Source organism: Macrotis lagotis, chromosome 8 (assembly GCF_037893015.1).
Source record: "Macrotis lagotis isolate mMagLag1 chromosome 8, bilby.v1.9.chrom.fasta, whole genome shotgun sequence".
NCBI lineage: Eukaryota > Metazoa > Chordata > Mammalia > Peramelemorphia > Peramelidae > Macrotis > Macrotis lagotis.
Window position 1 is genome coordinate 135,877,384 of NC_133665.1, and position 14,983 is coordinate 135,892,366.

The 14,983-nt window shown below is 35.6% G+C and overlaps 1 protein-coding gene across 1 annotated transcript in view; it reads right to left on the minus strand.

Annotated features, from left to right (window-relative positions):
* Nucleotides 1-14,689, minus strand: part of LOC141496190 (MICOS complex subunit Mic25-like) — a 211,304-nt gene extending 196,615 nt beyond the window's left edge. The window contains exon 1 of the mRNA XM_074198441.1: nt 14,633-14,689. Within this exon, the coding sequence (XP_074054542.1) occupies nt 14,633-14,674 (42 nt within the window). The 5' untranslated portion in view covers nt 14,675-14,689. The remainder of the gene's footprint in view (nt 1-14,632) is intronic.
* Nucleotides 14,690-14,983: the final 294 nt, after the last annotated feature.

Genomic DNA, 14,983 nt, shown 5'->3' on the forward strand with positions numbered 1-14,983 from the left:
GGGGAGAGGCTAGAGGCATTCCCAATAAGATCAGGGGTGAAACAAGGGTGCCCATTATCACCACTACTATTCAATATTGTATTAGAAATGTTAGCAGCTGCAATTAGAGAAGAATAAGAAATTAAAGGAATTAGAATTGGGAAGGAAGAGACAAAACTCTCACTCTTTGCAGATGACATGATGGTCTACCTAGAGAATCCCAAGAAATCATCTAAAAAACTACTGGAAACAATTAGCAATTTTAGCAAAGTTGCAGGTTATAAAATAAACCCTCATAAATCTTCAACTTTTCTATATATGTCTAGCAAGAAACAGCAGGAAGAACTAGAAAGAGAAATCCCATTCAAAGTCACCTCAGACAATATAAAATATTTGGGAGTCTATTTGCCAAGACAGACTCACAATCTTTTTGAAAACAATTATAAAACACTACTCACACAAATTAAATTAGATTTAAATAACTGGGCAAATATCAACTGCTCGTGGATAGGTAGAGCTAATATAATGAAAATGACAATTCTACCAAAACTAAACTATCTGTTTAGTGCCCTACCAATCAAAATTCCAAAAAATTACTTTAACGAGTTAAAAAAATGTAAGGAAATTCATATGGAGAAATAAAAATTCAAGAATTGCCAGGAGCTTAATGAAAAAAAGTGCAAAAGAAGGTGGCTTAGCCCTACCCGATCCAAAATTATATTATAAATCATCATTCATCAAAACTGTTTGGTATTGGCTAAGAAATAGAGTGGTGGACCAGTGGAATAGACTAGGGGTAAAAGCAGGAGATGATTATAGTAATCTGCTGTTTGATAAACCCAAAGCGTCTGGCCATTGGGATAAAAACTCCCTCTTTGATAAAAATTGCTGGGAAAATTGGAAGTTAGTATGGAAGAAACTTAGATTAGACCAACACCTTACACCCTTTACCAAGATAAGATCCAAATGGTTACAGGACATAGACATAAAAACAATACTATAAGCAAATTAGAAGATCAAGGACTAGTCTACCTGTCAGATCTATGGAAAGGGGAACAGTTTATGACTAAGGAAGGGTTAGAGAACATCACCAAAAACCAACTAGATGACTTCAATTACATTAAATTAAAAAGTTTTTGCACAGATAAAACCAATGTAACCAAGATCAAAAGAAATGTCATAAATTGGGAAACAATCTTTACAACTAATGATTCTGACAAAGGACTCATTTCTAAAATATACAGAAAACTGAGTCATATTTTTAAAACAAAAAGCCATTCCCCAATTGACAAATGGTCAAAGGATATGCAAAGGCAATTTACAGATGAGGAGATCAAAGTAATCTATAGCTATATGAAAAATGCTCTAAATCATTATTAGAGAAATGCAAATTAAAGCTTCTTTGAGGTACCACCTCACACCTATCAGATTGGCCAGTATGACCAGGAAGGATAACGATAATTGTTGGAAGGGATCTGGGACACTATTACACTGTTGTTGGAGCTGTGAACTCATCTAACCCTTCTGGAGAGTTATTTGGAACTATGCCCAAAGGGCAACAAAAATATGCATACCCTTTGACCCAGCAATACCACTACTGGGTCTATACCCTGAAGTGATGATGAAAAAGGGTAAAAACATTACTTGTACAAAAATATTTATAGCAGCCCTGTTTGTGGTGGCAAAGAATTGGAAATCCAGTAAAGGTCCTTCAATTGGGGAATGGCTTAGCAAACTGTGGTATATGTATGTCATGGAACACTACTGTTCTATTAGAAACCAAGGAGGGATGGGATTTCAGGGAAACCTGGAGGGATTTGCATGAACTGATGCTGAGTGAGATGAGCAGAACCAGAAAAACACTGTACACCCTAACAGAAACATGGGAGTGATGTTCAACCTTGAAGGACTTGCTCATTCTATCAGTGCAACAATCAGGAACAATTTTGTGCTGTCTGGAAAGGAGAGTACCATCTGTATCCAGATAAGGAGCTGTGGAGTTTGAAAAAAGTGCAAGGACTATTCCCTTTAATTTAGAAAAAAACAGATAGCTTATTGTCTGATCTTGTCACCTCTTAGACTTCTCTTTAAAGATATGATTTCTCTCTCATCACACCCAATTTGGATCAAGGTACAACATGGAAACAAAGTAAAGACTGACAGAGTGTTTTCTGTTGGCGGGGGGAGAGGGAAGCAAGATTGGGGGGAAAATGTAAAACTCAAATAATATCTTTAATAAAAATAAATTTAAATTAAAAAAAATCTACAGAAAGCTTTCACATGGAAGGCTTTTTTGTAGATTTAATCTCTCTAATTAGATCATAAGCTGTGTATGGGCAAGGAATGACAACATACAACATTTCATCTCTTTTTTTTTAACTGCTACATCAGTGAGAACAACAAACTTACTAGCTACTCAACAAATTTTTAGTCATCAACCAATCTAGCTAGGCTGTGTGGAACTCTTCAGAAAATTGTTCTCCTCCTCTCCCTTTTCTCTTATCCCATTTCAGTCATTCTAAATCCTACAATTTGGATTAGAGACTGTATTGGAGACATAACCTTGAATTTTCACCAAATTTCATTACCAAGAGATCATAAGATTTAGAATTAAAAGAATGTTAAAAATCAGAACAGCAGGGTAATCAGGAGTGATGGTTTATCCAACAGAGATCAAATTTTAGCACTTTATGCTAATACTTCTATATTAAATAGATCATACATTTCTCTGGGTCTTAGTTTGCTCATCTGTAAAACAGGGGGACTAAATTAAATCACTAAGCTCTTTCTAGCTTTATATCTATGATCCCTTTCACCAGTACAAATATCCAAGAGTTGAAAACTTTTATGCCTAAATATGACAGAAGGGTTAGCACACTGAATTTGAAGTTAAGAAGACATGGTTTGAAATTCACTTCAAGTACCTACTAGCTGAGGAACTCACTTAATCTTTCTGAACCTCAGTTTTTTCAACTGCAAAAATAGGCAACAGAACAGCAGTTACCTAACAGGTTGTCAGGATCAAATGAGATAGTCTTATATAAGCAAATAAAAAGTCCTTTGCACATGTTAAAAAAGTACTCTAAACTCTAGCTTTTCTTTTCTTATTAATATTTGTATTTGTTTTCCAATTATATACAATAGTAGTTTTTTTGCAAGGTTTTGAATTATACAATTTTCCCCTCCACCCTCCCTTCCCTCCCCACAATCCCCACACAGAAGGTAGTCTGATAATTTTTGTTGTTTCCACGCTTCCATTGATCGAAATTGAATGTGTTGAGAGAGAAATCATATCCATAAGGAGAAAATAAAATATTAGAGATAGCAAAATTATGTAGCACATAAGACATGTTTCTTTAAAAAAAAAGAAGGTAAAAGATTTTGGTCTTCATTTAAATTCCACAATTCTTTCTCTGGATACAGATGGTATTCTTCCTTGCAGGTACTCTAAAATTGTCTGATTTTTTACATTAATGGAATAAGCAAGTCCACTAAAGGTTGATCGTCACCCCCATGTTGCTGTTAAGGTGTACAATGTTCTTCTGGTTCTGCTCATCTCAGTCAACATCAGTTCATGAAAATCCCTCCAGGCTTCTCTGAAATTCCATCCCTCTCTGGTTTCTAATAGAATAGTGTTCCAGATAACATACATATACGGCAATTTGTCCAGCCATTTCCCAGTTGATTCCTCACTGATGGAAATTCACTTGATTTCCAGTTCTCTTGCTACAACAAACAGGGCTGCTAATGAATATTTTTGTACAAGTGTTGTTTTTACCCTTTTTCATCATCTCTTCAGGGTATAGACCCAGTAGTGGAATGGCTGGATCAAAGGGGATACACATTTTTATTGCCCTTTAGGCATAATTCTAGATTGCTCTCTAGAAAGGTTGGGATGAGTTCACAGCTCTACTAACAATGTATTAGTATCCCAGATTTCCCACATCCCTTCCAACATGGAACACTGTCCTTTCTGGTCCATATTGACCAGTCTGATAGTATGAGATGGTTACCTCAGAGCTGCTTTAATTTGCATTTCTCTGATCAGTAATGATTTAGAGCAATTTTTTCATAGGACTATGGATAGCTTTGATTTCCTCATCTGTAAATTACCTTTGCATAACCTTTGACCACTTGTCAATTGTAGAATGGCTCATTTGTTTTTTTTTTATAAATTTGACTCAATTTTCTGTGTCTTTTATCAAAAATACTAGTTGTAAAAATTGTTTCCCCAATTTACTACATTTCTTTTGATCTTGGTTACAGTGGTTTTATTTGTGCAAAAGCTTTTTAATTTACTGTAATCAAAAACTATCTAATTAGTTAGTTGTTGTTCTTTGGTTAAGCAGAGGGATTAAGTGACTTGCCCACAGACACACAGCTAGGTAATTTTTTAAGTGTCTGAAACTGTATTTGAACTCAGGTCCTCCTGACTTCAGAGTCGATGCTCTATCCACTGCACCACCTAGCTTCTCTATCTAATTTCTTTTAAATGATGCTCTCCATCTCTTCCTTGGTCATAAACTACTTCCCTTTCCTTAGATCTGATAGGTAAACTATTCCTTGATGTCCTAGTTTGCTTATAATATTGTCTTTTATGTCTAAATCTAGTACCCATTTTGATCTTATCTTGGTATAGGGTGTGAGGTGTGTTGGTCTAATCCAAATTTCTGCCAGACTAACTTCCAATTTTCCCAACAGATTTTATTGAAGAGAGAATTCTTATCCCAGAAACTAGACTCTTTGGGTTTATCAAACAGCAGATTACTATATCATTTCCTGCTGTCTCTTTTATACCTAGTCTATTTCTTAACCATTACCAGTTTTTTTGTTTTGTTTTGTTTTTATGTTTTTTGCAAGGCAAATGGGATTAAGTGGCTTGCCCAAGGCCACACAGCTAGGTAATTATTAAGTGTCTGAAGCCATTTTTGAACTCGTTACTCCTGACTCCAGGGCCGGTGCTCTATCCACTGTGACACCTAGCCTCCCCTCCATTACCAATTTTGATGACTGATGCTTTATAATATAATGTTAGATCCAGTAAGGCTAAATCACCTTCTTTTGCACTTTTTTTTTCCAGTAAATCCCTGAATATTCTTGACTTTTTGTTTCTCCATATGAATTTAGTTACAATTTTTTCTAGTTCATTAAAGTAATTTTTTGTAAGTTTAATTGGTAAAGGTACCAAATAAGTAGCTTACTTTAGGTAGAATTGTCATTTTTATTATATTAACTCAGTCCTATCCATGAGCAGTTGATCTTTGCCCAGTTATTTAAATGTGATTTTGTGTGAAAAGTGTTTTATAGTTGTTTTCAAAGAGTTTCTGATTCTGCCTTGGCAGGTAGACTCCCAAGTACTTTATATTGTCTAAAGTCACTTTAAATGAAATTTCTTTTTTCTAGCTCTTGCTGCTGTTTCTTGCTAGTAATATAAAGAAATGCTAAGGATTTATGTGGGTTTATTTTATATCCTATAACTTTGCTAAAAGTTGTTAATTGTTTCTAGTAGTTTTTTTAAGATGATTTTTCAGGATTCTCTAGGTACACCATCATGTCAAAGAGTGACAGTTTTGTTTCTTCCTTCCCAGTCTTAATTCCTTCGATATTTTTTTTCTTCTCTTATTCCAGAAACTAACATTTCTAATACATTATTGAATAGTAGTGGTGATAATGGGCATCCTTGTTTCACCCTTGATCTTATTGGGAATGCCCTCTAGCTTATCCCCCATTGCATATAATATTTGTTGATGGTTTCAGATAGATACTGGTTATCATTCTAAGGAACAATCCATTTATTCCTACACTCTCTAGTGTTTTAAGTAGGAATGGGTGCTGTATTTTGTCAAAAGGCTTTTTCAGCATTTACTGATATGATCATATGATTTCTTATAGGTTTCAATTGATTGTCAGTTATACTGTTTTCCTAATACTGAACCAACCCTGCAATCTTGCTTGATCATTGTGTATTATCCTAGTGATAACTTGCTGTAATCACCTTGCTAAGATTTTATTTAAGATTTTTGCATCCATATTCATTAGAGAAATTGGTCTATAATTTTCTTTCTCTGTTTTTGACTTTTCCTGGTTCAGGTATCAGCACCATAATGGTGTCAGATTAGGCAGAGTTCCATCTTTACCTATGTTTCCAAAGAGTTTAAATAGAATGAGAACCAATTGTTCCTTAAATGTTTGATAGAATTCATTTTGAATCCATCTGGTCCTGGAGATTTTTTCTTAGGGAGTTCAATGATAGGTTGTTGAATTTCTTTTTCTGAGATAGGGTTATTTAGGTATTTAATTTCCTCTTCAACTTATATTTTTGTAAATATTCATCCATTTCACTTAGATTTTCAATTTATTGGCATATAGTTGGGCAAAATAATTACAAATTATTATTTTAATTTCCTCATTGGTGGAGAGTTCACCTTTTTCATTTATGATACTAGTAATTTGGTTTTCTTCTTTATCAATTTTATTGGTTTTTTCATAAAACAAACCCTTGGTTTTATTTATTAGTTCAACAGTTTTCTTGCTTTTGATTATTTTATTAATTTCTTCATTAATTTTTAGAATGTCTAATTTAGTAGTTAATTGGGGGTTGATTTGTTCTTTCTCTAATTTTTTTTAGTTACATGCTTTAGTTCATTGATTTCCTCTTTCTCTATTTTTTTCATATAAACAGTTAAAGATACAACATATCCCCTGAATAACTGCCTTGCCTGTATCCTATGCGTTTTGGTATGTTGTCTCATTATTATCATTATCTAGAATGAAATCATTAATTCTATCTATAATTTGACCCACTCCATTCTTTAAAATGAGGTTATTTAGTTTCCAATTAGTTTTTGGTCTGTCCCTCCATGGCCCATCAATTGCACATAATTTTTATTGCATTATGATCTGAGAAAGAGGTATTCACTATATCTGCCTTTCTGCATTTGATTATAAGGTTTTTATGCATTTAATGCATGGTCAGTTTTTTGTGTAAGGTGCCATGTACTGAAGGAAAAAAAAGTATATTCCTTTCTATCTCCCATTCAATTTTCTCCAAAGGTCTATCATGTCTAGGTTTTCCAACATTCTATTTACCTCCTTAACTTCCTTCTTGTTTATTTTATGGTTATATTTATCTAAATCTGAGAGAAAGGAGGTTGAGCTCTCACACCAGTAGAATTTGGCTGGCTACAGAGTCTTCCTATAACTCATTCAGCCTCTCCTTTAATAATCTGGATGCTATACCACTTGGTACATACATATTTAGTATTGAAACTTCTTCATTGTCTATGGTACCTTTTAAGAGGATATAGTTTCCTTATCGTTTTTTAATGAGATTTATTTTAGGAACTGCTTTGTCTGAGATAAGGATGCTAACCCTGCCTTTTTTTCTTCAACTGAAGCAAAATATATTCTGCTCCAACCTTTTACCTTTACTCTATATGTGGAACTCTGCTTCAAGTAAGTTTCTTGTAAGCAGCTATTGTAGGATTCTGGTTTTTAATCCACTCTGCTATTCACTTACATTTTTACAGGAGAGTCCATTCAATTCATATTCAAAGTTATAATAACTAACTCTTTATTGCCATCTATGCTATCTTCCCCTCTGTTTAAATTTTCCCCCCTTTTCACTTTATCCATATTCCCCCAACATTTTACCTCTGAATATCACCTCCTTCGGTGTGTTTGCCCCCCATATACACACCCCCCTATCTTACCCCTTCCCCTTTGCCCTCCTTCCTTCCTTCTGTTAGTTTCTCTTTTCCTCCTCCTTCTCCCCTTTTAATATTTGAAAGGTAGGCTAAATTTCTTAACTTAACTGACTGTTTGTATGTTAATCCTTCTTTGAGCCAAATCTGATGAGAGTAAGATTCAGGTGATTCTCACCACCTCCCTTCTTCCCCTCTACTACAATAGGTTCTTTGAAACTCTTCATGTACTGTGATTTACTCCATTCAACCTCCTCCATTCTCTTATTTCTTTACTTTTTTTAAGGAGATGTTTTTAAATCATTCTATCACAGTCACAGACAAGTCATGAGTATCCATTACTTCTGGATACGTATATTCTCTCTAATAGAGTTAACAATTTCAAAAGTTATGAGAATCTTTCTCCCAGGTGGGAATATAGCCAGTTTTACATTATTAGATAGCATTTTTTTCTTTTCCCTTTTTTACCTTTTCATGTATCTTTTGAGTCTCCAGTTTGAAGTCCAAATTTTCTATTTAGCTCTTGTCCTTTTCATCACAAAAAGTTGCAAGTCTCCTATTTTATTAAATGTCCATCTTTTCCCCTGGAAGAGAAGGCTCAGTTTTGCAGGATAGTGAATTCTTGGCTGCATTCCAAGCCCCCTTGCTCTTTGGAATATCATATTCCAGATTCTTCAGTTCCTTAATGTTGATGTAGCCAGGTCCTGTGTAATCCTTACTGTGGCTCCTTGCTATCTAAATTGTTTCTTTCTGGCTGCTTGCAGGATTTTCTCTTTTATATGATAGTTCTGGAATTTGACCACAATATTACTTGTTGTTTTCATTTTGGCAACCCTGTCAGTAGGGCAACGATGTATTCTTTCAATAACTATCTTGAACTCTGGTTCCATGATAACAGGACAATTTTCCTTCAAAAGATCTTGAAATATTACGTCCAAGCTTTTTTTATCCTCAGTGTATTCAGGAAGCCTAATGATTCTTAAGTTGTCTCCCCCGAATTTGTTCTCTAGGTCAGTAGTTCTGCTGATGTTTTCTTCTATTTTTTCAATTTTTTTGGTTTTGACAGATTCTTGCTGTTTCATGAAGTCATAAGTTTCCACAGATTCCATTCTCTTTTTTACAGCAGAATTTACTTCATTTATCTTTTGCAACTCCTTTTCCATTTGCCCAGTTGTGATTTTGAGAGAATTATTTTTTTTTGCACTTGTCCAATTGTATTTTCCAAGGATTTTTTTCTTTTTGCAAAGTGTTAATTTTTTTCTTGCAAGGTGTTAATTTTCTTGTGGGTTTCTTTTCTCATTTTTTCCTAATTGTTTTTTAAACTCCTTCCTGAGCTTTTTCTAAGAAGTCTTTCTAAGATGGGAGACCCAATTCATATTCTTTTAAGAAGTTCTAGCTCTTGTCTTTAAGGTAGTTTTCAATGGCTTCCCCTTTTGTCTGACTTTTCTTCATTTTCCTAGGATCTTGTGTTGGGGGGAGGGGCTGGTTCACAGGCTTTGGGTTTCAAAAATCCTAGAGGCTTTGCTCATGGGGTTTAGTAACTCCAAGTGGGCCAGCCAGTAGGGGATGCTAGGTTTTCTCTGGAGTGTCTGTGACCTTGATTTGTGGCCCACTCCCTAGGTGGGGGGGGGGGAGCAGCAGGGTCTGAATTATCCTTGAATAATGTGTGTTGGACCCTTAGGCTGTATAGTTAATCTCATTATTGGCTCAGTACTAAGAGAGATCTGCTGCCCACACCTGACCCTGAGGGAGGGGTGGGGGTGGGGGTTTCTTACTGTGTTTGTTCTGACAAGCATCTCTTTCTCCCATAGGGATGGGGGGGCACTAAACTGGAAAATATGGGACTCACAGCACTGGTCTTCCAGGCCAGCAGAGCTAACTGGATTGAAGTCTAGCCACTGTGCTGGAGTTCTCCGGTCTACTGTGCTGGAGTTCTCCTGTCTACTGTGCTGGAACTCTTCCTCCAAACTCACTGGAGCTCTCCTGACAGCTCACAAAGCCAAAGCTTCCAAGGCTGTTCTCAGATTAAATCTGGGTCTCACCCACCACCCCTGCACTGGCTTTATGCTCTCTGCCCCCAGTTCACCTATGTTCCCCTAAGACAGACCTTGTTGGTAGATGTTCTCCTTTGCTCTTTCTGGATTTTGTAGATCTGGATTCTGTTAAGAGGCTTGATTCATATTAGTTCTGAGGGGAAAGCCAGGAGACCTTAGGACCTGTCTTCTCTCCACCAATTTGGCTGGAAGTATTCTTGCTATTTTGTATCTGAATCTGTAAGCATGGCACATAAGAGAGAATGATGAAAAGCACTCATCTTTTTTTGGGGGGGCGTGGGGTTCACTAGTTACTTATAAACCAATGAAACCTAATGGTATATTAATTCCTACACCTGGGAAAAGGCAAGATAACAGAAGCTTTTTCATAGGGGAAAGTTCAATGTTGAGGTTTTCGAACTACTTCAAACTTTAAAATTTGTGGTATTTAAGTGAGTGAACATGAATCCTATGTTTCAGGTAAGGGCTGTGCTAGACATGCATTCAGTTGTTCGTTCATTCACCTGTTCAATATTTGTTTAGTATCTGCATGCTATGTGTCCCACCCAATACGAATATTATGAGGCCATGCAAGAGAAATAGAACACTATCTGCATTCTGGGAAACATGGTCAAATTGAGGAAATAAACATAAATGGGCAAAAAAAAAGAAATCAGAACAATTCATGAAAGCAAATGATTAAATGAAAGAACACTATAGATTTGTGGGTAGGGGAAAGCTTCATAGAAGAAGCAACACAAGATAATTCTAAGAGTGAGATATGTTCCTATGAAAATGATGTTGGGATGCCAAAGCTCAGGTTGAGCTGAAGTTGGTGAGCAAAATTAAGGACAACAAAAGGGTTGAATTTCTTAAGAGTTTTTTTTTAGCTATACAAGGAGAAAAAATAGAATTAGAGAAGGAAGAGCACCTACTTTTGCATGGGATGGATAGGACAATGATAACTAACAAAAAAATAAAGAGCTGCTCAACTCTTAATTTTTAATATTTTATATTTTTATATTTTATATATTATATATATATATATAAATATTTTATATATTTTCTCTGCAAAGGCGAATGACCTTTTACACTGTCATTTACACTGGAAAGACAGAATAAAAAGTGTTAGCAAGGAGTTGTCAATTCCTATATAGCTAAGGAGACTATAAGAAGGTACACAGATGTCTTAGATTTTTTTTTTTAGTTTTTGCAAGGCAATAGGGTTAAGTGACTTGCCCAAGGCCACACAGCTAGGTAATTATTAAGTGTTTGAGGCTGGATTTGAACTCAGGTACTCCTCACTTTCAGAGGCCAGTACTCTATCCACTGTGCCACCTAGCTGGCCCTTGTCCTAGATTAATTTAAATCACCTAGGCCAATATAAATTATGTCCTCAGTTCTAGAAAGAACTGACTGATGTAAATGCTGATTGACTCAATGATACCTGAAAGATCATGAAAACAAAAAAGTTATATTAAGTATACCTAGAGGCCAAATATTCCAATTTTTTAAAAAAGTCTCCAAACTTTAATGCAATAAGCATGATCTTGATTCTTAGGGAAATTCATGAATGGATCATCAAAAAGGGAATTGGTAGTTACAAAGAGCCAGCATGGTTTTTAACAAGAACAGGTCATGCCAGTTTAATCCCATTATTTTTGGATACTGATACTATATTATATAAGGAGAAATCTTGAAACAATTTACCTATATTTTAATACTTTGATAAAGTAGTTCATACTATTCTTATGGAGAAATTGGAGAGCTATAGTACAGATGATAATACAAACAAATGGATTCAGAACTGATTAAGTAGTGGGGACTCAAAAAATTATTGTTCAGTAATTAAATGTCATTGTGGCACAGACTTCCCTAAGATAGCTGGACTTGATCTTGTGCTGATTAATTACTTTTATTAATGACTTTGATAAAGACATAAGTGGTATGCTCATTAAATTGCAGATGACAGAAAATTGAAAGGGATAGTTAACATTATGACAGTCAGGATCCAAGAAGTTACAGCATTAGAAAGACTCTAAGAAGATGAAATTAAACAGGGATAAATGTCAAATCCTGAACTTGTGTACAAAAAAGAATCAATCTCACAAATATAATTTAGAGGTGATATTGGACAGAAACTGTTCTTCCAAAAAAGATCTGGAGGTTTTAGTGGACTTAAAAGCGCAATATGAATCAGCAGATTCAAAATGGTATTTGGGGTTCCATTAAGAGGGACATAACTTCTAGAAAGTAAGAGGTATTCCATTCTACTCTGCCCTCATCAGAAGTACTTTCAGTTTTGAATGCCCACAACTTAAGGACACTGACAAAAGAGCACTCAAAGAAAGAGAACCAGATGGTTGAGTTCATTACAAATGCAGAGTGGTTTAAGAAACTGGACATTTTTAACCTAAAAAAAGAAGATTCAAAAGGTAGGGGGATAGACACGATGTTGTCTTTAAGTATTTGAAGGACTATAATGTGGAAGAAAGGTTGTACCTTTTTATGTTAGTTCCAGGAGGCAGAACAAGGAACCATGGGGTTGAAGTTGCAAAGCGGCAAAGTCAGAGTTTATGCCCATAGAAATTTTCCAACAATTAGAAATGGCACCGCCTTCCTGGAGTAGTGGTAGTTGTCTCATCATAGAAGTTTTCAAGGAGACATTGGAGCGCCACTTGTCAAAGATAGTGCATGTTCCTTTAGTGTACATACTGTACAAGAGAGCTATTGAAACCCCTTACAACTCTCAAATCTTAATCCAAATCTAGTAGAACATGCTGGATAGTTCCTAAATGATGATCCTGTGATGTAGAGAATAAATTATCTTAGAGATCATCTAATTTAATTCCCTCACTTTAAAGTAAAAATTGAAGCCAAGACAGTGACACACCTATAGTCATACAGAGTATCGGCAATAAGATTATTTCACAAGATATTTCAAAAATTGAGAAAAGATAAAAGTTTGAAAGGGGTGCCTAAAATAAAAATTGAGAAAGGAGATAGATGCAAGAGATATTATAGAGGCAAAAATCAGCAAGACTTGGTATTCAATTTGAATGCTGAGGGAGAGGAATATTGAAAAGTGTCTCCAAGTATGTTTTTGCTGTTAACAGAAATAAAAGAAGTATGAGGGAAGAGAGAGAGATTCTACCTTAGAATAGTATAGAGTCCTTGTGCTTCCTAAGTATAAAGAACAATTCAATTAAATGTTCCCACATGCATTTTCTATCTGCTTATTTTTACCCAATCTCTCATTTGAAAAGTCTTTGAAAGATACCCATCACTTTCTTTAACCTATAGGGTAAGGTCAGTTGGGAAAAGAGCCACTACAATTCAGAGTTGCTCTCCTCCCTCTATCCCATAGGAAGGGCATAAAAACTTGTAGCTATAACACAATATAGCCAATCATACCTATACAATATAGCCAATCATACCTATTCAGCATGTATATTACATATTCAATTATATTCAAAAAGCAATAATATAGACATACTACTGGATAATTTTTTCCTCTCATCATCAAAGTTACATAAACTTCTTGAGGGGGTGGGGCTACAAAATTTTAATTTTTCTGTTACAGAGGAATAGTTTTAAGTGTAAGGATAGAAGGAGTACCTTAATCAGAACATTCTAAAATGAAAGACTTCAAATACCTCTAAGATATTAGTTCTACATTCAGGCTAAATTTGATACAAGGGACATATACAAAGGATATAGCCTATAGTAAATAAGCATCTTCCCCATTAAAAATTTATCTTTGCTAATTATTTTTGTGTAAAGAGCTAATTATCTTCCAAATAAGTTATTTATTAGGCAATTATAAGGCACAGACCTAATCTTAAGGATAAACTTCTCACCCCACCCCCAACTCACACAAGTTAGATTTTCAAGGACTAAATGAATGGAACAGCCAGTAAATACTCAGAGTTCAAGGCAGTGAATGATAATCAAGGAAGAACTTAGGAAATCAAAGAAGAAGTGATATGAGCTGGGCATTGGAGAAAGGAACATGGAGAGAAGGAAAACAATTTAAGTAAGAAGATAAAGACATGAACAAAGAAACAAAAAACATGGACTTTTGAAATGAGTAAGCAAACGTCAAGGGACTTCCCAAAGTATTGAGAACTCTGGTAGTTAAAGAAAAAATTACCTTCTACTCCTGTCATGCATTATTAGAAAGGGCCCCACTCAAATAAATGAAACTAAGCCTTCATCTCTCCTAAAATGCCTCAAATCAATGAAAGAGAAAAAACATAGACGTTAAAGTTAGAGTTTAACACAGACAGGCAAAAAAGAATTATAATTGAATAAAACAACAGATTCTGCCTGACAATGCACTGGACTTTTAATTTTCCAGTTTATTTCCATCAAGTATTAAGGAAAGAAATATGAGGGCTCAAACACTGAAAAAGTAAAGTGTTCTATACTCTGACTACCCTTGCAGTTTACCATGGTATGCCATAAGCTGGTGGGGACTTGGAGCCTCCTTATTAACTGACACAAACTCTGATGGCTCCATTGTTCTCACCAGTACAATTCACTAGAACTAACCCCCCCTCCCCAGTTTTCTCTTTGCTGTCCATCAGAATGGCTGTTTTTCCTGGTACCAGCTGCTCCATTTCCTCAGGGCTAACAAGTCCACTTTTTAAGTCCTAGTGGAATTGCTGGTTTCTCTAGGCTGGTTCATGCCCAGAAGCCATAAGTGACTGTACTGTTTGGCCATGATCTCAAGAATCTTCCATGATAAACAGGTATTTGATCCAAAGATGTTTACTGATCATGTAGCTCCCTGGGAATACTAAAAGACACCCTTGGTTGGTCACAATGATTCTAGCCCTTCAGAACAACCCAACTAGAAGGACCCTAGACACCTCCTATCAGCCATTTTATAAAATATAAATATGAATAAATGACCTTGTGAAGCTGCAGAGTTTCCTCCCAAGTAGACAGATCCATTAAATATACTAAAACCCTCTCAGAGCAGCCTATTAAAATAGGCTTCCATCAATCCATCACTATTACTGCCCTCCCAAAGTGAAGACGGCATTGCACTAGGTACAGTAGATTGAACCAGGTGAAAGTCACATACAGGCACTTGCTCAGGGCCCACAGGGGCTCTGCTAACTCTTATAATTGACCCCCACTTCTACTATCATCATAAGGTAGAAAGGGTCAGTTGTTATTATTCATACTTAATGGACAGGGAAAGAAGAGAAAATTCTACTTAGCAGGTGACTAACAAGGAAATGCCTGTATCTGTTTCAG